At 41.8% G+C, this 24,656-nt stretch overlaps 1 protein-coding gene across 1 annotated transcript in view; it reads right to left on the bottom strand.

Moving 5' to 3' along the window:
- Ism1 (isthmin 1) overlaps positions 1-10,188 on the bottom strand; it is a 78,918-nt gene extending 68,730 nt beyond the window's left edge. The window contains exon 1 of the mRNA NM_001134552.3: positions 10,025-10,188. Coding sequence (NP_001128024.1) covers positions 10,025-10,162 — 138 coding nt within the window. The 5' untranslated portion in view covers positions 10,163-10,188. The remainder of the gene's footprint in view (positions 1-10,024) is intronic.
- Positions 10,189-24,656: the final 14,468 nt, after the last annotated feature.

Here is a 24,656-nt window from a genome sequence, read left to right as displayed (position 1 = left end):
TCTATATTGTCAAAATAGTCATATTGAACACACACACAGACACACACACATGCACACACATATATTTCATCACTTACCAGTTATGTCTCAAGTGTGGAGTGTGTGTGTATGTGTGTGTGTGTGTTCGTGTGTATGAATTAATTCTCATTGACATGAGTATGTTGTTTGAATGCTATAGAAGTAAGTTAATGCTTGGGGAGAGTATAGCACTATTTCCAGAACCCTGCATTCTTCATGTACAATCTACCTTGTTGTTTATAAATAGATATATAGTGTTCAACAGGAAATGACTGGCCTGTTGTCCTCTGTGTTTATATTCTGTTTTCCAGGCCACTGCTGTTGAATACCTGGAAATAGGATTACTCCAGATTGTAAGTTCAGCAGCTTGGGAAACAAAACACCCAAGTCATAAGTTCAGTTTCATGGGCCCTGCTTCAGTTGCCTTCCAGGAAGAATAGTAAGGCTATGCTCTCCCAGTGGGATGTTAGCGACAGACAACACTTAATGCTTTACTAAGACGGGCAAAGGTCAATGCCTACAGGAAGAAGGGGTTGTTAACCTACTGTTTTCACTTCTGCTAAGTTTACAGAAATAACTTTCCAGTGACATCTGCTGTTCTATGCTTGGGGAGTTGATGCTATTTATCAAGGTACCTTGCCCTGCCTTCTCAAGCATTAGATGACAGCCACAGAGAACTCTGGTGTATTCTCATAGTCATCCATTCTCTCATTTAAAATAGTGGATGTCCATAGGGGCTAATTTCTCAAGGGAAAAATGGGCCAGCCATATCCCTAAGCATCAGGAACTTGTAGTTTTTACCTAATTCTGACCTTTGATATTCATGAATTTTCCTAACTGTTGGAAGGTGTGAGACATGATCTACTCTTGTTGCCCATAACACAGCCCTTTCAGAGCTTACAAACCTTATTTTTGTTACTGACAACAAACAGAGGTGTCTCAGGGAAGCTCTGTGCTCTGTCTTTCTAGAGGTGGTCTACTCTGATGCTATCTAGACAGGAAGTCACCCCAATGGCTAATGTTTAGGTATATAGTATAGTTTGGTTCTTCCAAAAGCAAAGCCGAGCTACATCCCAAACATGACTCCAGGAATTCCTAGAAGAGAAGAGCAGAAAAGGAAGGGAAGGGTCATAAGAACATATTACTAGGAAAGGAGCTAGGCTAGCAGGGACAGGGATGCTCAGCAGTGAGAGGAAAGCTGGATATGTTAGCTTCATCGTCATAGTATTTGATCTTGCTTCTTGACTGACAGGCATAGAAGACAGTAAATTGTTTCTCCTTTCTCTTTTTTTTTCTTTTATGCACCTGAATGGTTTGCTTGCATGTGTATCATATGTGTGGTCTGGTGCCCATGGAGGCCACAGAGTCTTTCAGATCCTTTGGAACTGGAGTTACAAATGTCTGTGAGCTGCCATGTGGGTGCTCGGAAGCAAACCTTGCTCCTCTGCAGGAGCAGCCAGTGATCTGAACTGCTGAGTCATGTTTCATCCCAGATGAGCATGTTACACATTTCATGTTCACAGTTTTACTTGAACTTCATACATAAGGTTTTAAGAGATGCAAGAAACTTCTTTGTCATTTCTTTGAACTTATGCATTTCATACAAGATTATCCATACACTACTGTCCTAGCTGCTAAAAAAAAAAATCTGTTTAGGGGGACAGGAGCATGGGTAGTGTGGTGGTTTTTCTGGGTTGTTAACTTGACTAAATCTGGAATTAACTAAAATCCCAAGCTGTTGAGCACAACTCTGAGGGATTTTTTAGTTTGTGGTAGAGTTTGTTTTATATATATGTATATATGTGTGTGTGTAAAATTATATATTATATAATATATGAATATATACAATTATATATAATATATTTTTATATATTATAAAATGTTATAAAATGCTGAATCAAGGGTTGGTTGAAAAGAAGAATTCTCATAGGAGGTAAGAGGGAAAATAAAACCCCCACCAACCACTAATATATTGTAAAACAAACCCAGATTAAATACGCTAAAGAAGCAGATGATTGAAATGGGAGTGCAGAGAGGAATGTCTTGGAAAGAGAGCAGGTATCTGCCTATGAACGCCAGGGAGATATAAAATGAACACAAAATAAAGTTATAGCCCAAGGCATATCAAAATAAGAGTGTTCTAAAAAAAATAAGGATTGAAAATATCTGAATGACATAAAGAAGATGTTTTGGGGTTCACTTGGAGGTTTGATACCCCAGATATAATCTTCAGACAATTTTCAGGAAATCTTTCAATCTCAGAGTTCTAGATACTTGTTAGAACATGACTTGAAGGAAATGATGGGGAGTTTGCATAAGTAAGTTTTCTAAAAACAAACAGCATAAAATTATACCATTTTAGTTAAATGTGTCCAAACAAGCATCTGTGTGATCTATAGATGATATTGAGATGTCACAGGAAATAGAAAATTGACCTTGGAGTGGGCACAGGCTTAGGGTATAATATGATGACAACCAGTCAAAAGTGAGATATTTCAGGGCTAAGCCCATAAAAGAATGGTTTCTTAGAAAACTTAAGACCCTGCAGATTTAAGAAGTTAAGACATCTCATATTTAAAGCAAAATAAATCTTAAGAACATAATAAAACTGGTAACACCTGGTCTCCAGGTATAATAAAAAGGCAAAAGAAAACAAAAGAAAATGCCAACACTAAACATTTAGAAATATAATTTAAAAACTCTAGAGACGACCTACAAAAAAGACAGAAAAAGATACGAATCCTGTTTCCCAGGAGAATGTAGGTTACAGACGCAGACTGATTTTCAGTGTTGATAGAAGTGTGTGAAGCAAAAATATGTTTGTAAGATTTTTAAAATAATAGAAATGGGACACATAGCTTCCATATTTTGAGGAAAAGCAAACAAAATAAATAAACTTAAATACAAAGTTAAGGTCCAATTTATGGTAAAACATTTTGAGTCCTCACAATGACATTAGGTAATAGTCAGGAGGGGTTAGCTCTTGCTGGAGTCATACAGCCAAGCTGATGGTGGGTGAGAAGAAAGCAAGTAGTCCATTGATTTCATAGATAAAGAAAATTGAGGCCTAGCTCACTGATATTAGAAATTCAAAAATTTTAAAAGCAGAGAAAGCTTGGGACAGAAGGTTGAAAATTATACCTTCCAACAAGCCTCCAAACCCCCAAATGGAATCAGAGTAACAACATTAAAATCAAGACAGTTTTAATACACATACAATAGAAAAGATTAATGAGAAATTTCATTTCAATAAAACTACAACACTCCAAAGACATTTATATCCTAACACTATGAATTATAGAAATATACATGTAAAATTGAACAGAATTCGGGCTACAAGAAAAGGGCACCATAGCAGGGTAAGATCATAGTGATTTTGCTTTTGGAATCATCAGATAAATCAAGATATGCAGGGCATATATTTTAAATTAACAACCTTAGTCCTATAGGTTTTATTATATAAGACATTCATATAATATATATGTAAATATGTACAAACATGGAAAAGTTGTAGATATTTATGCATAAACCTTATACTGTCAAAATTAAATTTCATTTGCGAATGTATGATCTTCTCAGAAACATAAATCAGTAAAACCCACTAAAGAAATACAGAGTTTGAATAGGCCACTGACAGTGAAATCCCCAGAATATGGATCAGAGATTCTAATGAAGAAGACAGCAAGATGAAGAAGATGTTAGGAGTATTCTAACATCATTTTAATTGACATTCAATTTTAAAGTGCTAGTATAAATATGAAAGAAAATCGAATCCTTGCCATGAGTGTATAAAAGGATACCATTACCGAAGTGGAATGGCAGCTTCCACACACACTAAAGCCAAGCAAACATCTGAAATTGGGAGTTGCTAAGTGTAGCTTTTTTTTAATCTTTTTTTTAAAGATTTATTCATTTATTATATATAAGTACATTGTAGCTGTCTTCAGGCACAGCAGAAGAGGGCATTGGATCTCCTTACAGATGGTTGGGAGCCACCATGTGGTTGCTGGGAATTGAACTCAGGGCCTCTGGAAGAGCAGTCGGGTGCTCTTAACTGCTGAGCCATCTCTCCAGCCCTGAGTGTAGCTTTTTAAAAGCTTTGTAGCTTTTCTAATTCCAGAAAAAAAAAATTGATGAACATTACAAAAACTAATGTGCTATTATTCTCCGAAGCATTCGAATCCAGAAAATCTATAAAACAAAAATGAGAAAAAAAAAGATTTTTTTCCTATTTGTTTTTGAAAAAGAAAGAGAAAAGTCATGGAGTTGGATGAGTGTGGAGGTGAGGAGGATGCGGGAGATGAGGGAGGGGAGGCTATGATCAGAAGACATTGTGTGAAAAAAACCAGTTTTAATTTAAAAGTCAAATTTGAAGAACAAACATAAAGCTTTTTCAAGAAATGACACTTCTACTTTTTGTCATAGTTAGGAGCATTAAAGTCATAAGACATTAAAATAAAATTCTCATTAAAATCTTAGTAATTTAAAAGAAAACAACTCTGAAGTTCACTGAAATATATTTAGTATAAATTTCCAAGGATTGTTTTAAACATCGATTAATTGATTGATTGATTGTGTGTGTGTGTGTATGTGTGTGTATGTGTATGTGTGTATAGTTTGTGAGTGTATGTGTGTGTTTGTGTGTGTGTGTGTGTGTGTGTGTGTGTGTATGTATGTAGTGTGTGTGTACTCGCACACCACAGTGTGCTTGAGGAGGTCAAAGGACAACTTATTGGGAGCTGATTCTCTGCTTCCAAAATGTGAATTCCTGAGGTAAACTCACGTCCTGTCCTCAGAGATCCTCAGGCTTGGTGGCAAGAGCCTTTACCTGCTAGTATCCTCTCCCTTTCCTCCCTCTCCCTCTCCCTCTCCCTCTCCCTCTCCCTCTCCCTCTCCCTCTCCCTCTCCCTCTCCTTCTCTCCCTCTCCCTCTCCCTCCCTCCACCTCTCTCTCTCTCTCTCTCTCTCTCTCTCTCTCTCTCTCTCTCTCTCTCTCACACACACACACACACACACACACACACAGAGAAATACACACCAACATTAAAACAGGATATTCACTCTATTAAAGTACATGGCATGAGCATATTATACAAAACACAGTCATATTTCTATGTGAATAGAATAGATGTGAAGAAGCAGACTTAGACATGTGACGTTTAGTACATGACGATGTAGAAACATTTAGCAACTTTGACAGTTCGTTATTCCCTCAGGCAAAAATAAATAGTTATATATTTAAAACCCAGAAATAACTTCAAAGCTGAATGCTTTTCTAAAACAGTGTAACTACAAAACCATTTGGACAAAATATATTTTAAAGATTTTTATAATGTTTAACAAAAATCCATTAGGGAGAAGTTTGGGAATTGAATAGGTTTAAGAAAGCCAGCTACTCCATGGCCAAAAGTAGCATAAACAAAGCAAGTTGGCCCAGACAATTACAAAGGACATGGAATAAAAGATCAATATTGTATTTCCCAAGAATTCCTTCAGATTCACAGAGGCCTCTGTAGCATAACTTGGAGGCTCCTTCCCACTAGAACCAGAATCTCTTTCCTGTCCCTGAGAGTCAGAGTTGATGTCAAGACACGAACATTTGTTAAGAGGGTCTCACACCTGCTTTCATTTGCTTGCTGCTCTGAGCCTACAAGTGGAAATGAAGGCGAGAGGGTGTGGAGAGAGAGCAGGTGGGCGACAACCTCCAACAACCATCAGACTTATAAATGAGGTCATCGCACTACCTCACTCCCATTACACCAACAGAGGGCTTACATGCACGAATAATTTAAGGAGAGGTGAACAGGAGAACTGCCCAGCTGAGCCCAGAGCTTGATGCTGCCCTACAAACTCATAAGCAAATAAAACTGTGGCTGCATTCAAGCCACTACATTGTAGAGTGGTTTGTTATGCTGCAGTAGGGGAGTGGGACAATTATCCATCACTTACAAAGGGTTCCAGTGATAAGAGCAATTGTCTGACTGGAAAGTGGGCATGCAAGCTGGGAAACAAGAGACAGATGCCTATTAACTTCAGTCAAAGTTGGAGGAATCTTGTTGATAGATGGGAACGAAAACTTGGACCCTATAGCCAGCCTGTCTGGGTCCAAGTCCTCGACCTGACCTTCCCCTACCCTAGCTGTGTAACTGTGAGCAAGTTACTTCAATCTCTCCCGTTCTCCATATCCTCATCAGTGCGGTGGACAACCAGTCTCTGGTTTCACTTCTTTGTTTCTAGTTGCCAGCAATCAAACAAAGTCTAAAAATACTAAATGGAAAATATAAAAAAAAATCTAATTTTTAAGCTTAAAATGGCATGCTCTCCTAACTAAAGGGATGAAATATCTGGCAGCATATCATTATAACGGTTCTATCTTGCTGAAAGTTTTTGTTCTTTCTCTGTCACAGGTGTGTGAGTAGAGAAGAAACAGTGTTTGCAAGGGTTCACTGCTACCTAGAGTTCCGAGCATTCGCTAAGGTCTCAATGTGAATGCACCAAGGATAAGGAGATGACTGTCAATCATTGGGAGTCACTGTGAGGGACTTCACTCAAGGGTGGCTGTCCTTCTAGTGCTATGGCTCAGAAGAAGTAGGGAGTACATGAAGCTACACTGTTTTACTGAGGGCGACGGGTGAATAAAGAGGCAGCAGGCATGCTTGTAGTGATGACAGATCAAGAGCGGAATCTTTTCATAGAAGCTCAGAGTTCGGTTCCCTTTCATGCTATTGTAAAAATAACCAATTTGGCATCTCATTAAACTTGCTTAAATCTCACTGCTTTAATGAGGTCGGGGTTTACTATTTAAAAAAAAATCACAATTCTAGATTTGAGTGAGATTTATTAGATGATACACAAGAGTTCTGTTTAAAAGAAGAGATAGCATTGTTTTGATTATAATTGTTACCGACTATGGAGCCTATATTTTTAAATGTCCTGTCTTTTAGGCTGCTTTTATATCATATATAATTGTTTTCTCATTATCATTTAATTAAAGACATATGAAAAACTAACCAGAGTATCTCCCAACTCAAGATAAATCTTGCCAGAAAAATGAGTCACTCAGAAGTCAACACATTTGACAGTTCCATGAATTTTTGTACAGCTAGTGCTGACAATCAAATTTCTTACTGGATCTTTTATGACCCACAAGCCAACAGAAAGAATATGTACTCAAAACCCGTTATTGTCACCTCAATGCAGCATACCTGCAGCAATGGAATTCACAAAGGAAAACAAAACAAAACAAAAAACAATTTCCTAGAACACCCTGGAACTACCAAGGAAATCTTATTAAGGATTCTAAATATGTTTTTGTATAGATATAAGTGCAGATGTCTATGTACATATGTATGCATTGGTAGTTGGCATAGCGAGAATACAGATGTGTATCTGAAAATGCAGCATTTAAAAGTTGCCCCTGTTTTGTAGCCAGTATTCTGAGTTTACCGACAACTTGAAATATGGATCTATCATTTGAAATATAATACGCAAGATATAAATGAGATATATATTATACTATAAAATAAGAAAAACAAATTAAGGAGCTTCTAGCTCTCCAACTATAGAGCGAGCTGTCTAACCTCAGTTTCTCCACTTGAAAGTGGGGTGATGACAGTACCTAATTCCTGGGGCTCTTTTCTTTTTGAGCTTAGAGAAGTCAGCATGTGTACAGTGGTAAAAGCATTGCTTGTCCTACAAAAGGCACTCAATAAATCTTTAGCTCTTTTCGTTGCTATTTTGAGTACTTTCATTGGATGTTGTCCTTGATCCATCCAAGTCACTAAATCTTAAATAAAAGTGTGCCTCTTTTTTAAATAATTCTAAATAGAGCGGCTAAGGCAAACTCATCAGTACCTGTTTCATTATGTACGGGAATCCTCCGAGTGTCTGATAACTAAGAAGGACTTTGGTAATATAGACATTACCGAATCAAACCATTTAGATGGGATTTAAGATTGGGCTCAACATGTCCAGCAAACAGAAAGAATTCTGTGGTCACAGCTTTGTCTTCAAGTACACCTGCTGCTCGCAAATGCATTCTTTTGTATCTGGCAGACAGCAGATAAATGTCTTTTGCAGCTTTTAACTGGCTCTGTCCACTTGAATTATACTGCCTTGAGCCTAAGAAATAACTTTGGTCAGGAAGAATATAAAACTTTTATAAGAAGAAATTACAAAAAGAATAAAATTACAAACTAAACTGTTAAAGTCATCAGTAGGCTTGGTTAAGTGAAGGCTTTGGAGGCTCACCGTAACTGAACACTGTAACAAGATAAACTGAAGCTACTGGATTAGCAGCTACTTAGGACCCCAGATATTCCTAGGAGCAGAACCGTTTCCAAATCCCCCACTTCTTCTGTTGTTTTGGGAGGGGGTGCTGTTCTTCCGCAAAAGCCCTCCAAGAATCCCATCCAGTTCCAACAGCTGCGTCTCTCATTAAAGTACTGTTGGGGTGGAAAAGGCCAACCGGAGATTATTCTAATGATAGCAAGCACCTCATAAAGAAATCTGCCAAATTTACTTTTCCATAGAACATCATTTTTACAGCTTTTCATGAGTCCACGAGGAAAGAAAGCATCACATATAAAATACAATTTCCAGAAGTCTTGGTGATATTAAGAATGATTTCTTCAGTGTTTGGCATGGGGAAATATCTGTTGCTGCACAGGGTTACCCAAAGGGTAATGTGAGAGGCTCTTACAAAATCAAAGTGTTTTTAGAAGGATTTGGGAACTTTTAAGGTACGCATTTTTTGCAGGCCTGTTTTGCATTTGTAAGGGCCACCTTCCTTCAGTCTGGCAGACAGCAAGCTTGATATAATTAACCAACAGGTGGGAATGTGTGAATTCTAACAAGTTTAATTACTCTGTGCCTCAGTTTCACCATCTGTAGGGCAGAGAGATTAACAATCCTGTAATGAGGGTTGTGATGAGATTAAATGAGTTAGATCCTGTAACACTCTTAAAACAGTAGCATGGTGAATACCTGACGTAGACTTGTTTAGATACATGCTCTTTTCAATAACAGGTTATTATATTTTAATGGCGTAAAGATGTAAAAATCTCAACCTTGCACAGTGAAGAGTTTTAGTAGGCCTGGCTTGGTTTCTTTAGAGAGTGGAGAATCCTGGCTGCGTCCGGAGAAACATCCCGGGTCACTTCTACTAGTTCCGGTTTATCTCTAAAACTGCTTTATCTCTAAAACCATGAGACAGGTTTTCCAGAGCCATAATAGAAAAGCCCATGTGGGCAACCTTTATTCAACAAAATTCATCTGTCATCTCAAGACCCAATGTATGTCCCCTGGCCTCAAGTCTCCCTGTTTTGGAGCCAATACAGAATCCTATTACTAAAAGAACCTTCGAAGCAGATGGTCCCTCGGAAGAAGTCTGTGCTACAAGTTTCAAAGTCCAAAGTAACTTCACACCAAATCCCTACAGGTGCCTTGACTATGGCCCTTTGCTTGGTACAAAGGGGCATAGAAGGTGAAGGAATCACTCAGGCAAGGGTGGGGTGTCTGGCTAGTCTCCAGAAATTATGTCTTGACCTCTGACCCTGCTTGCACACCCATCAGAATTCTTTCTCCTAAATACAGTTTGGAGATTTATCTTATAAGGCCTCTTTGTGTCGCCTCACCTCAGTCCTCTCTTGCCTCTAGACAAATTACTAACTCTCTGGCAGCACCCAGAATCAAAAACATCATCTAGCTAGTTTGTGCCTCCCAAGCCTAAAATCTCTTCCTGGTGTCAAACATGTGAAAGATCTGAGGTGTTTTCTAGGTAGACTTTGCAACAGGCCTGGCCTTTGCACATAACCCTTCCACCCACCCACCCTCAGTCCCCATCCCCTTGTCCAGTCTTTTCTGCCTAAGCTGGGTTGCTAAGGCAAAAGTGCTCTTTGGTGGACCAGAGGACCCGCCTCCTGGCATGTACCAGGGAGCTAGCTTCCTACCCTGCCTGCCACCCAGCTTCGCGCAACCGCGCACGCCCCCTCCGGCGGCGCACTCACCTGCAGCTGGGACCCGCTGACGTTGCTGGCGGCCGCGTCCTGCCGGTCGGCGGCTCCGGATCCGCGCAGAACGGTGATGTGCAGAGTGAGCAGCAGCAGCCCCAGCAGCAGGAGCAGTTCCGCGGCCAGGCGCACCATCCTTTTGAGTCGCGCGGCTTTAGGACCCCGCGGGGCGGGCGGCGGTGGCGGCGGCGGCGGCGGCGGCGCCGGGGGAGGAGGAGTCGGAGCCCTCGAGCTTGAGTGTGCGGCTCCCGCCTCGGCCCCCGCCTCGGCCCCGCTCCCCGGGCCGGCAGGGCTGGCTCTGGGCTCGGCCGAGCGCACCGGGCCCGGGGAACAGGAGCAGCCGCCACCGCCGCCGCCACACCACAGCGGAGCCACCGCGGGGCCGGGGACGTCCAAGCCGGTGGCCGAGCAATCCCAGGCGCTGTCCGGCGGCGGCGATGGGGACCCGGGGTGGTCCGCGACCCAGGCCCGGCCAGGGTCCACCCTTCGTGCAGGGAGCTGCGGGGGCGGCGGCGGGGCGGGCGCAGCCGAGCCCCCGAGCGCACATGGGCTCCCCAGATGTGGCCGCGGTGCCGCAGCTGGAGCGGGAGCTGCCGCCAGAGGAGCGCGGGGAAGAGGCGGAGGAGGAGAAGGAGGAGGAGGGCTTCAGAGGCAGCCCGGAGTTACCTCCACTCTCGGCTCCCCCGCCCCCGCTGCCCCGAACCACTCACCCTCGGGGCCACCACCTTCTTCACTCCAAGCTCCTTAGGACCTCCAGCCTCCTCGCCCCGCTCGCCCAGTCCCCGGATGGGCTGGCTCCGGGTCACCAAGGTTGTCACCGTTTGAGGATAACTGGGAGCGCCCCGCCGGCGCCTGCGTCCGCCTTCTCCGCTGTGCTAAGAGCGCGCTGCCGAGGTCGCTGTGGCAAAGGGACTAACCCTCTGCTATCACTAGTGCTTGGGGGCCTGGGAGCGTGGAGGTCGCCTAGGCCACCTGAGAAAAGTTTATGGGCAAAGTAGAGCTGGAGTTGATGGAGTGGAGAACGGAGAGGCCAAACAAACCAGGTGTCTGCGACGCCACTGCGCGCCCTGACCTTGAGCAGCGAGTTTAGGGGTGGTGGTGACACGGTGTCTGTCGGTCCCGAAGGGTCTTGACACTAGCTGCGGGGCTCTGGGCTGGCTGATCACCCGGTGCAGCAGACCGTGCGCCTCCAGCGCCCTGGAGCGTCGGAAAAGTGGGTGAGTTGGATTCAGTTCGCGCGCGTCTACTTAAGTGCGCAGGTGTCGCGTGGGAGGCAACAAGGGACACGGTGTGCGCTGCGAAAGCGGTCGGACGTCAGCGGGGCGCTGGGTGACTCTCAGCTTGGTGGGCTTGAGTCTGAGGGCTCATCCTGGGGGAGCTGCGCCTGGAGGGGACTTGGGGGCTGCCGAAACGCAGCCGCTGCTACTGCGCCACCGCCTCATGACCGCGCTGCAGCCTCGGGCTCCGGCGAGCGACTCATGCCTTGCAAGGGGTGCGAGCGGAACGGCTGGGTGATAGACCTGGAGAGCGCAGGATTCTGGCCTCTGAGGCTAGAGTGAACTGGGTCCAGCGTGGCTCTGGCTCCCGCCTTCCCCAAGTGGCTCGAGTGACGGGCGCTCTGTTAGGCTGGAGACTTTTATACCGAGTTCCCTCCGCCTCCTTCCTCCCCAGAGCCAGCCCAGCCCTTCCCTCCCGGTGAGCCCAGCCCTAGTCAAGCGTGAGCACGCGTTCCCACAACCCTTGTCAAACATTTCCATTTCTCATGCGCAACCCAGGACCCTTGGACAAATCCTTCAGATTCTCCATAGGTGAATGAAATTAAATAAATAAATCAAACTTTCCTATTGGCACGTCACTCTTCCCTCGTTTTCTACCTCTTTCTATGACCACTGGAAACGGACAGAAGACTCCTAACTAAACTGTCTTAAGAGTTCAAATCTTTTCTTTGGAAACTCCAAGATGAATTTCTTTGCCACTCCAAACGTTCCTTGGTTCGCCGTAGTATTAGCGTTTTATAGAATTTAACTAGTTGTGGTTAAGTATGCTGTTTGCAACTGTTTGTAGCCGGTTAACCCACTGCCTCTTTGAAAATGCTGGCAACATCTTTAAAATTCTAGCCAAACGCAGCAGCTCATTAATAAATTTGTAGCTATTTATAAAGTGCAGGACGCCATCCTTTTCCTTTTCGTTAAGGGTGGGCGTCCCCTCCCTGACAGAGTGCTCGCTTTCAACTGTTAGGCTGCCTGGCATCCCATTGCTATCTTCAGGCTCTGAAACACTAATAATTGTCAACTGGAGCGCTGAGGGAAGAAATTGAAACAATAAACCTTGGTGGTTCAGATGGGAGATCAAAGGGGATTCTAGCAGCTTTGGAATCCCATAAGGATTCCCCTGCGTGTTTTCTAATTAGAGTCACTTAAGAGCATCAGGCAGCCTAATCAGCACACAGGTGGAATATATAAATTAAGATGGCAAGCCAGAATCCTGTGGCCATAGATATGTGGACTTTCCAGGTGGTGGGGTAGACACACAGAGGCGACAAATGACTCCTGTTGGGCTGTTCTAGATTAGGGCTAAGGGATACTGTATTTTGCCTTTTTTCCCCCACACAGTCTCCTCATGTGAGCCTCAACTGCATTTCTCTCATCCAAAAGTTACAATTTTTTTCTCCTAAGGAAAAATGACTAAAGAAAAAAGTGTGGGAAGAAACTCTTGCAGGGAATGTAAATTCTTACAAAATTATAGATGGAGATTTAAAGATCAAAGTCTTTATAAAATGTTGTAAAATTGTAAATTGAGTTTGGGGTTAGATGCTTTTATTAAATGTTGAACTAATGTATGAGTGAATGCTACTGAAGTCCCTTCAATCTGGGCGACCCAAATTCCAGATGAATTTATACTCTGGTAAGCACATGCCAGTTGCATTCTCAAAGCAATGCTACCAGCAGCACCCTGTTTCTGAGGGCTTAGGGAACATTGGCTTACACATCACATGAAAAGGGAACCATGTGTCTAATGTGTCACCAAATTCTGTTTCAAGGGCATTTCTGAAATTGTCTCAGGAGCTGATGAAAGTTTGAAAACAGTCCTACATCCTTCAAAATCTCCAAGGCACTATATTCACATCTTTTTTTTTTCCCCCTGCCTTACTGCATTCCCATAGAATGTGTCTATTATTCTGTCTGTATTCCCAGAAAACCTGGATTAGGCCATCTCTGTGGTAGAGCATTTTAGAAGCCCACTCGACCCCAGTATACTATTTCTTTCTTCCTAAATTTGCATCTAGAAGACATTTTCTTGCCACATTTGGATCTAGGTAGGAGTGTGGAGTCTTAGTAGTTTTAAGACTCCTGAGTGATTATCAACAAGGACTCAGGCTTCCCTTTCACTATGGCAGAACTAAGATGTAGAAGGAGACCTTACTCAGAGTGTTGTTCAGAAGAGAGTCATTGAACTAGAAATATCTGCAATTTGTTCAAGTGAAAAAATAACCCTTTTAAATTCAAACACACATGATTTTCTGATATTTACAACTATCATCACCTCCCAAGACAGGTACCATCTTCACAGATAACTGCCTGATCATCATTTGAGTACAGGACTTACACAAGGTAAGGGGCTTCATTAAGACATTTACACACATGCATATAATATACTTTAATCATATTCAAACCTCTGTTGTCCTTTCCGATCCTTTGTTCTCCTCCCCACCTTTCCCCCTTTTCACAGTTGGCTTTCTGTTGCTACAATAAGCCCCATGACTAAGGCAACTCGGGGATCATTTCATCTTACAGCCCATAATGGAGGGAAGGCAGGGCAGGAACTCAAGGCAGGACCTGAGGCAGAGGCCATGGAGGAGTGTTGCTTTCTGGCTTGCTTTTTCTGGCTGGCTCAGCCTACTTTCCTGTGTATCCCAGGCTCATCTCCTCAGGAATGGCACTGCCCCAGTGGTCTCAGCCCTCCTTTATCAATTAGCAGTTAAGAATATTCCATAGAGAGATACCCACAGGGTAATCTGGTAGTGACATCTCCTCAATTGAAATGAGATGATCCTTTTCTCAGATGATCCTGGCTTGTGTGAAGTTGACAAAAAGTTAAGCAGTACAACTAAGTCTTTATCAACCTGACACACAAATGCATCATTATTGAGCAATAAGTTTTTTTTTTAATCCACAAGATCTAATGTATTTAAAGATGTTATCTAGATAAACACACTTAAGCTGTATTCACCTCTGTGAGGACAGAGTGTCTAGTGACACTACGCATGTGTAAAGCTTTTGATATTTTGTGACAAAGCAACAAAAGCCTAATGGTGCAAGTTGGTGGCTTCTAGCATCAGGGGATGAAGTGACAAAGGAAAAGAATGAGCTCATGCTCCAATTCACTGGCTTCAGATGCACACAAACAGTCTAAAAGTTTCTAAGTGTGCCCTGTTAGATAGTCTTTTTCCCAGCAGCCTTACAGTTCAAGTCGTTGAAAGTCAAACTCAAACTCTCATTCTAAGATTGACTGAGTGGCAATGAAAATTCCAGCCGCAAGCTCAGAGGATTCCATCAGTTAAAAGTAAGGACACTGGCTGATACAGAGTGGGATTTCATAACTTCTGACCAGTAATTTTTTTTTTTTTTTGTCAACTTGACTGCATCTGGAATCAACAGAAGTCCAAGTGGCTGTGATGAATTTTCTTAATCAGATTATTTGAGGAAGACCTCCATCCTGGCATCAGTATTTACCCTAGTTATATTTCCTATTGCTGAGATAAACAACATGACCAAAAAGCATCTTAAGAAGGAAAGGGTTTATATCACCTTATAGCTTATATGTCACCTTAGAGTCTTCATGGGAAGAAGATAGCATAGGAACTCAATGTAGCAGCTGAAACAGAGGCCACCAAGAAGAAGGAGTACTACTTAGTGGCTTAGTCTCCAAGGCTTGTGAAACTAACTTTCTTATGCAGCCCACCGGCACAGGGATGGGGCCACCAGCCATGGGCTGGGGCCCATCTCAACACCACACATTAATCGAATTTCATAGCAGTCATTAATCAAAAAGGGAAAAGATGCCCCAAAGGCTTGAGTACAGGCAGTCTTGTGAATGCCATTTCTCAAATGAAGTTCCTTTCCCCCAGAGGATCCCAGTTTATGTCACCTTGACAAGATCTAACCAGCATGTCTTTCCACATCCCTAATGGGACTTCTTTAATGGGATAGGTATCTTTGTGGTTGAATAGAATTTGTTATATATGTATTGTACACACACAAATTTCCATTTTTAAAAATCCATTCATCTGTTGATGAATAGCTAAGCTGGTTGGTTCTATGTCTTGTAACTAGTGCAGCAGTGAACATGGATATGAACTCATCTGTATGGTATGCTGACTTAGATATATATATATATATATATATATATATATATACACACACACACTTCAAGTATTTATGCTCAAGAGTGTTATAATTGGATCATATGATAATTCTAGTTTAATTTTTTGATAGAGCCATACTGATTCCTATAGTGTCAGACTAGCTATGCCCTTGCCAATATATGTTGTTCTTTTTGAAAGTCACTCTAGTCAGAGTGAGATGCAGAGTTTTGGTTTGCATTTCCTTGATGGCTAAGGATATTGGATATTCTGTTTGTCATTTCTTTTGACTCTACTTAATAAATCAGCTCCTATTGGACTCTCTTCTGATTATTACTGTTACCTCTTCTATGATTTTATTGTATGTTCTTTCATAGATTTTTATACTTATTATCAATCGTATTTACAGGGCAGTTCTGCCTAGCTCACACTACTACTTGAAGAAATCAAGACTCAATGCCTACAGATGTTCTCGTTGATAACACCATGGTTCCATTAAGGTCTTTTATGGTAGAAAGTTTGATGTTAAATGTTACTAAAGAGAGGTATAACATATATATATATACATATATGTATATATGTATATATATATCACATACTATAAACATATGCAGAAGCAAAGGGAAAACAGAAGAAATTCTCATATAACCTCAACAAACTTCAACAAAAATCACAGCTGGTTTCATTACCTAAACAGTGGTCTTCTTGCTTGTACTTTGTTTTCTGTAGTTCTAGTGATCCCAGATCAACTGTAGTTTGAAAATACTAATAAAAATTAGTAAAGCCCAGAAATAAATATTTAAGGATTTTCAAATTGACAATGATTCTGAGCAGCGTGATGAAATCTCCAAGTGTTCTACTGCATCCGTACTGGGATGGATCATATTTCTCTCCACTGTATGCTCTGCTTGTCACCTTAACATGGTAAATTCTTGGTTATCAGATCATCTCCTGTGGTGTTCCAGTGTTTGTGTTATACTAGAAATTATACTAGAAGCAGTCTCACAGTATGTCTAGAAGTTTTGTCTTTGATCTAACGTCGTCTTCCTAGGTAGAAACAACATAATCTGGCTCATCCCAGAAAGATGAAATAAGGTATTTTGAGAGATGATGTTCATATGAAGTTATTATTGTACATTGTTGTACTTGTTCAGTTTTAATTTATATCTAGGAACGTGCGTAGGGGAAAGAACACCGCAGGTATCATATGGCAGTGTGTGGAGTTTCAGGCACCCATTGGGGGACAGAGAGGTACCATCGAGTTCTCACAAACTTCTTAAGTTTCTTAAGTTTGTAGTTTGTAAAGCAAACTACACCATAGAATTTTATGCACACATATATGTTTAATATGTGTTCTAACTGCTCAATGGAGTAAAAATAAATGTGCATATTTTATATGGGCTTTAAAGGAAGCCAGAGAGGTCAAAACAAGTCTTCCTCTGAGTGTATAAATAAGTGGAGGCTGTTAGGTGTTCACCACAACCTCTTTCTCTTCACCCTTAGACCACATTGACTTCATTCCCCAGTGTCCTTTGTAGTTGGGTAGTCATGTGACTGTGATCTGGCCAACAGAAGGTGATTGGAGATGATATGAGTGTCCCTTCCCCCTTCCAGACCTTGACTTTAAAGCCTCGGAGGTGGGGCTATCTTTTTTTATTTTTCCTTGTTGGTTGCATGTTTCTGCCCAGGTAACCTTACAGTATTATCAGCTGAGTCCTTGGGGCAGATACTTTACCCAACCCTCCGTTAGCTGAAGAACTGTTGTGTGATTTAAAAGGAAACTCCTTTTGATGTGTTAAGTCACTGATATCTTAAGAGTTCGTTATAGATGCTTGCCCTGGAGACATTGACTACTGCAGAAGATTAAGGTTCTCAAAGAAGAAGATGGCTCACTTTTTCTTCAGGGGACTCCACACCAATCATTTTGGTCCCTTTCCCCCCAAAAAGGTTCCTGTCACACATGCAGCTTCACCGTTTCAAGGAGAACACAGCCATTAAAAGGGCAGGAACAAATGGGTGAGGCTGTTTCGATAAAACACACAACTAGTGGGGCATGTGACTTAGTTTGACTGTCATTGTGGTGGGAGACTAGTGTGTCTCCCCACCTCATCTTAAGTTCCTTGAAGGCATTGTATTACTGTGGAGTTCAGGGGAGCTCAGTTCTATCCACTGGCCATACTCTTGAGTCTTGAATCTTGGTTTTCCTGATTGTAAACTGGTGCTGAGAATGTCTCTTTCAGGACTGCTGTGAAGTTCAGCTGTCATGTTCACCTATAAGAAAGCTAAGGAGTCATGTGACTCCATTAGGTAAAGTACCCCATACTCTGCCTATGAGGGAGGGCAGGGGTTGGTTTACCTCCTCTTCTAAATACACACAGTAGAGGGTATTTCAATAGCTAATCCAAGAGCACAGATTTCCACAAAACTTCTGGAAATCATAGTTCAAATGAGCCCTGGGGGGTAAACTCAAAGTCTTCGAGGAAATGCAAACAAAACAGTTGAAATGTTGTTCCGTTTCTTCTCTCCTTTGAACTGGGAAGGGGTCAGAATGCTCAGAAGTGAGAAAATCACGACGTCTGAGGCGCACTCAGGGGCTCCTCCCCTGAAGGCAGCTGCTGGGTTTGCTGGACACCTGGGCTCTGGTGACACCGTTCCCAGCACTCCACCGCACACACAATGTGTGAACACTGAGAGGACACCTGTGGCTCGCTCTGCTTTACCCACAAAGGCCAAGAGATCACGGAGTACTTTTCTGGCTTGTTCATTTATCTATCTCTTTAGTCTCTCACCTGAACTACGAAGTTCTTTTCATTGCTTTTGCTTTATGATAACTGTTTCTGTATAAAATCTGGAAAGCAAAACAAACCAGTGACATGCTCTGCCTGGAGGAGGAAAGCACTTTCCTATTACAACTTATATTATTATATATTATATAATTATAACTTATATTATTTCAACTTCTGAAAATGTCTAGGCCCAAGAGAAAGCATACAATTGAGTTGCAATTTAAACTCAGAGTGGAGATGTCAGTTTACAAATGAGGTCTAGATGATATATAGATATTCTCAATATTGTATAGGGACTTAGAGGCAGTGTCTGAAAAGGAACCAGATGACTAAATGCTCTTCTATTTTTTAAGGTAATTTTCTCTACATGGTTCTTACACAAAAATGAGTGCACTTTTATGTATGTAACTTAGTGGAATCCTCATGGCTCAGCTCCAGAAGGTAAATGCTTTCCTCTCCAGAACCCAGCACCCAAACATTGCTAATATTCTGATTTCTGTAAGCCTGCCTTTGATTTGTCTTTTGAAAAATGAATATACATTGAATACACACTCTTCTGTGACTGGCTTCTTTTTCTACCTTCTATCCCTCATCACAGTTTTTAGGGGTTGGAGAATTTCAAACCTATGGAGGAGTTATGAATGCATAGTCTTGCCTTCTGCTGGTAGCCCCCCACCCCGTGTATTCTATCAGGGCCTTTGTGAAGCAACTTGGCAGACCCTTCCCTTACGAGGTAGGGGCATCATCCTTAACTGCACTCAGACTAGTGGAGCGAAGAATGAGTTCTACAGCTAGGCTTCAAAAATTCTGCTTTGTCTCTGTTTCTGTTTCTGTTTCTGTCTGTCTCTCTGTGTCTCTCTGAATCTCTGTCTGTCCCTATCTATTTCTGTCTCTCTGAATTTCTGTCTTTGTCCCTATCTGTCTTTCTCTGTCTCTGTCTGTCTGTGGTGTATGTGTTGCTTCTTCCATTGAATAATCCATGGTTAGATTAACCAGGAGCTTAGCCTCCTCTGCAACTCTGTTACTGAGCAAACACAGACCATCTCCAGAAATAGAGCCACTGTATTTGATCAGAAGCACAGAAGGAAGTCCAGCCAGCTCAGAGGACCACCCAGATGAGCCTAGTCTAAATAGACAACAAGCTAAATAAATAATTGTTGTACGGGATAGTTTAGCACAGAGCTGTTGCGAGTGCCTTGGTCCAGAGACTTCAGTATGTACCTCCTAAGAACAAGGAGATTCCCCATCACCACAGCACAGTTCTCATCCTCGAGGCATTTTGATTCAGTGCCTTATTGTTTAATCTAGAATACAAATGTACACTCCAATAGTTCATACAATGCCTGTCAGGTTTCTTTTGCATCTAGAAGTCGTGTGAGAAGTGCTGATTGCTTTACACTGTCAGGATTCTGTGTCTTTGCGGCTTTAGCCTCCATCGCTTCTTACTCCCCCTTCCCCTTTTGATGTGTCATTACTGTTAAGTGTGGGCAGTTGAATTTGCAGCCTGACCTTCAATTCTTATGTTTGCCTGCTTGCTTCTGCGGGACCAATTTCACGTTGTGCACTTCGAGGGAGGAGCTCTAGCCAGTTAATTCCGAGTTCTTCTGAAGACATCATGTACGTTCTGTGGTGTTAATTTGGCCAGTTGTTGGGGGATTTGACTCGACTTACAGAGAACCTGAGTTACTTCTTTTGTGGCATTAAGTTGGGCAGAGTTACTGATGGAGAATATATTGGTACTCTGACTTTTTCCAGTGTGGGAAGAGAGGAAGCATGCATTTACCTACTTTTCTGGGAATGCACTTCATTTTCTTCCAAGATGTTTGTCATCTTTGTCCCAGCTCCTTCAGGGCAGTAGCTTGGACCATAGGAGAGGCTCAATGTCCTCAGTATGAACTCTGTGAATCAGTTATTCTGGTAGTTCTAATCAAAGGTCATTATCAATAGTAATAATAAATCGGACTGAAATTCTTTGTTTAGTTTTGGAAGTCAGTGAGACTGTATTTTAGACAAAAGAGAAAGTTGTTACTAATCCTGGTTATATTCAGGGATTTTAAAAAGCATTTCATATTTAAAATCTTTTTTTTTAAAGCAAGAGATCTAAATATAACTTATGGAAATTAAGAACTCCATCAAATAAAAAAAGAGGAAAAAAATAAAGAAAGAAAAATAACCCAAGCTGGGAATGTTAGCTCTTCTCTAATAGTAAAGTCAGTTGAAATGATCTCTTCAACGACTGTAGGTAAGGTTAGCTCTGAGCCAAAGCTGACCCCGGTTAGCCTGCAGTTAGAAGTGGAATTAATCCAGTAGTTCCTTAGAAAGAAAGAAGAAGCTAACACCTCCAAAATGCCACCTCTGAGATGTCTCCACTCGGAAGAGCAGGGCAATCAACTGCTTCTAACATCTTTACTAATAAACACAGGACCTCATCATCCAGGCTGTGGTGAGAATTTCACAATGACAGAGGGCTGTGGGGCTTCATTTGTGTGCCAGATGTGTCTAAAGTCGGAAGATTCCCGCTCATAAACTCTTAAGCAGGAGGAACGTTAGATGAGAAATAGCCCGTGAAGGAGTGCCTGCATCATCACTCTTAATAAACCTTTGAAATGTGGGGTGGTTGCCCCACAAAGGTCAAGACTTTCCCCTCATTTACCCCAATCTAACTTGCTTCTGAAAATGTACTTCAGTGAGTAATTGCTGCCTTTTCACCTGTAGTTATCCACAAACTCACCAAAAAAAAAAAAAAAAAGACTTTCTAATGTATATTTTATTTTTGGTGCCAAGAAAATAAAATAATACTTTAGAGGGACGTTTCACTTGTTCACTGAAAATCGAAGGATAAGCTATTTTCACACTACGCACGTGTATACGTGTATGTGTGCGTCTGCGTGGTGTGTGCTTGTGTGGATGTACATGTTTGTACGGATCTGTGGTGTGTATTTATGTGGGTGTTTGTGCATGCGACATATGGTGGTGATATAAGGCACAGCGATTTTAGACAAAAGATATTTGTGTACTCAGTGAAGAGACATTGGTTGTAATAAACAAGTCCTCAAACTCGAAGCCTTCATTTGCCATGAGTTTACTTGTTGGTTATTTCCCAATGATTACAAAAACCCATGGAAAGGTGCTCAAGCTGAAACTCAGAGGTAGTGTCTTCCGAGCCACAGGAATGCTTAGGAGATCCAGATGTCCTACATACCTAAGAGGGAAAGGGAAGGGACACCGGCCAACTGGAGCGTGTGGCTCTGGCAGGCCTTGCCCTTCTCCCTCATTCCCTCTGCCTTGCTAGAGACCATTAGATTGCATTCCTAAAGCTAGCCACCAAGGTCTATTCCACTATTTGGCCAATTTCTCCTCCCGAGGCTGACTACCAAGGTCCAACTATTGAAGTTCAGCAATCAGAAGCCCCCTTTGGCTCACTTAATTAGCATGCCCAATTAAAATTCAACACCTCATCCTAACACAGGGTTTCCCATTTTACTTTTATAAACCACCATTTGCCTGTGTGGGCCATGTCTATCTCCTTTCTATCTAGAGGCAGTCCTACATTTGTTCTAGGGATGAATACCCTTTCCCCTCTTACTTCCTCCCTTCCCCTTCTCCCTTGTCCTCTATCTCCTGTCTTTGTCTCTCATTCCCTGCCCTCACATCCAGCTGGGGCAAGTCAGTCTCCTTTGTGCTGAGAACTTGGTCTCAGGGGAACCTGAGAGATCCTGATCTCTCAGACATAGGGGTGTGTGTGGTACCTTAAACACATCTATGGTACCTTAAACACATACATTTATGTGTATATATGAATGTGCACAGAAACCATACATAGTTAAAAGTTTTTAACACTCTAAAGACATGACTGAATTAGTGTTTACATGGCTATTAAAAAATCTTATAAAGAAGTTTTGAAAGGTGGCAGCATCTTCTTTTCTATGATTATCATTGATTGCTTAATTGTTCTGTTTGGACACTAATGTATAAAATTGACTTCATTAAAACACTATTAAGAAAAATAGGCCCAAGTAAATGAGTGCTTATAAGAACAAAAGGACACATGTAAGAATATCCATAGCAGATTTTTTTTATAATACTGTACAGCTGGGAGCAATCCAGATGTATATATCAATTTTAGAATGGATAAACACACTTCAATATATATCCACAAAGTATAATACCAATTGTCAGTGTATGTGAACAAGCAGTTGGCTGTTACATGGAACAAGATGTGTGATTTTCACAGACATATTGTTTAATGGAAAAATCATACATCAGAATACATTTGGTATATTGTTTATGTGAAACTCAAGAAAAAGTATAGCAAGTTGGAAAATGAGAGCTCAGAATAGACGTGTAGGGGGCTATAACTGACTTGGGCTACAAAGAAACTTTCTGAGTACCCAGTGTGTTTCATGTCTTGATATAATGCTAATGTACTAACAGATCTGTGGATTGAACATACGCAAGTTTGACTTCAACGTGTAGAAATAAAGGAGCAAAAATACTCTTTCGATACCTGGCTGAAGATAGAGTTTGGTTGCTCTCTCTTAGCTCTTTATACAATAGAATAAACTCATATATTTTAAAAATGCCAATTGAATTAAATGATATTTTTTCCCTGAAAATGTATGATCTTTGTCTCATAAATCTAGCACACTAGATCTAGGGCAGAATCTGTGTGATGCACCCAGTGATGATTGATCTTCCAAAGGACAATAAAGTAAGTGGGGAGTCAAGACTAAAACACTTACTCCTTGCTTGGATAACAGAACAACATGTTTAGCATTGACTGTATAAGATCTAAAGTCAAATACAAGTACAATCGAAGATGTTCCAGGAACTATGGTATTAAAGTTGATTCTCAGTAGAATTCTTTATCTTGTAAAATCTCTTAGGATAAATCAGTTATGACATAATGAATAAATAAGTGTGGGGCTGAGGTAGCTCAGTGGTAGAATGCTGGCCTAGCCCCTGTGAAGACCTGGATTTGATCCTCGGGAACATTTGGAAGAGTTTACATTGCATTTTGTTTTAAAAAAATGTTGGTAGTTTATGGATCATCATAATATGTATCCTATAGTAAATATTCTATATTAGTATCTTTGTGTTCTATTGCTTTGAAGAAACACCATGACCAAGGCAACTGTTAGAATTCAATTGAGGGCTTGCTTAGAGTTTCAGAGGGTTAGTCACGATTATCATAGAGGGGAGCAGGGCAGCAGGCAGGCAGGTATAGCTGAGAGCTACATCATGATCCACAGGCAGAGAGAGGGGGGTGGACAAGAAGGGAAAGGGAGGGGGAGGGCCAGGGAGAGAAAGAGTGAGGGAGAGAGAGAGAAAGAGAGAGAGAGAGAGAGAGAGAGAGAGAGAGAGAGAGAGAGAGAGAGAGAGAGAGAGAGAGAGATTGGGGACTAGCTGGGCTTTTGAAACCTCAAAACTTACTCCTAGTGACACACCTCCTCTAACAAGGCCATGCCTCCTCCAACAAAGCCACACCCTCAAATCCTTGCAAAAAGTTAGCCAACTAATGACCAGAATCCAAACACAGAAGCCTATAGGGGCCATTCTCATTACGTAAGTTTCTGCTTTGTTAATATTACTAAATGACAATGGTGATATCTGAGGCTGAAGACATGATGGCTCAGTGGTTCAGAGAACTGTCTGCTCTCTGAGAGGACAGGGATCGATTCTCAGCTTTTACATCGTGGCTCAAAACCATCTATAAATACAATTCTAGGGGATCTAATGTCCTCTTTTGTTCTCTGTGGGTATTGCACATATGTGGTGACCAGCCACACATGTAGACAAAACATCCATGTATATAAAAGTTTTTTTTAATCGAAAAAAGCAATGTCTGGGACATTAAAAAAAAAGCAAAATCTCAGCAGATTACAAAGTCAAACATTTTTAAACACACACACACACACACACACACACACACACACACACACACACACACACCCTTCAGATGAATTTGATCAGACTTATCTTGCTGGTCCAGGGAAGACTACAGGTTTCAAGTCTTCAGGTCTGTTTATTTGTGCCTGCATTCCAGGGCACACATAGAAAGAATAATAACTTCCTAAGCTGGGGCTTCATGGTCAAGGGTGGAAACTCTAAGAGGCCTCTCCACCTCCATTAGCACGTATTGCATCCTTTAATCTGCCACTGACCAGTGCACCATGAGAAAGGGCAGCATTGGCACACTGTGCATGTGGAAGACTGGGTTGACGCGTTCTCTCTGTATCAATAATAACTATGTATGTGTGGATAACACGTGGTGGCTTAAAAGAGAAATGTGTCCCTAGGCTCAGGCACTTGGACACTTGGCTTTCAGTTGGTGGCACTCGTAGGCAGCCCACCAGTAAGCATGGGCTAATTGGAGGAAGTCAACTGGAGGTAAGTGTTGAGAGGTAATGGCTGTGCCCTACTTCCAGCTCACTTTCGCTTCAGGCTTATGGTTTACAATGTGACTTCTCAGCATCCTGCT

The sequence above is a fragment of the Rattus norvegicus genome, chromosome 3, assembly GCF_036323735.1.
Source record: "Rattus norvegicus strain BN/NHsdMcwi chromosome 3, GRCr8, whole genome shotgun sequence".
Lineage (NCBI taxonomy): Eukaryota > Metazoa > Chordata > Mammalia > Rodentia > Muridae > Rattus > Rattus norvegicus.
This window is presented reverse-complemented; position numbering and strand designations above follow the sequence as displayed.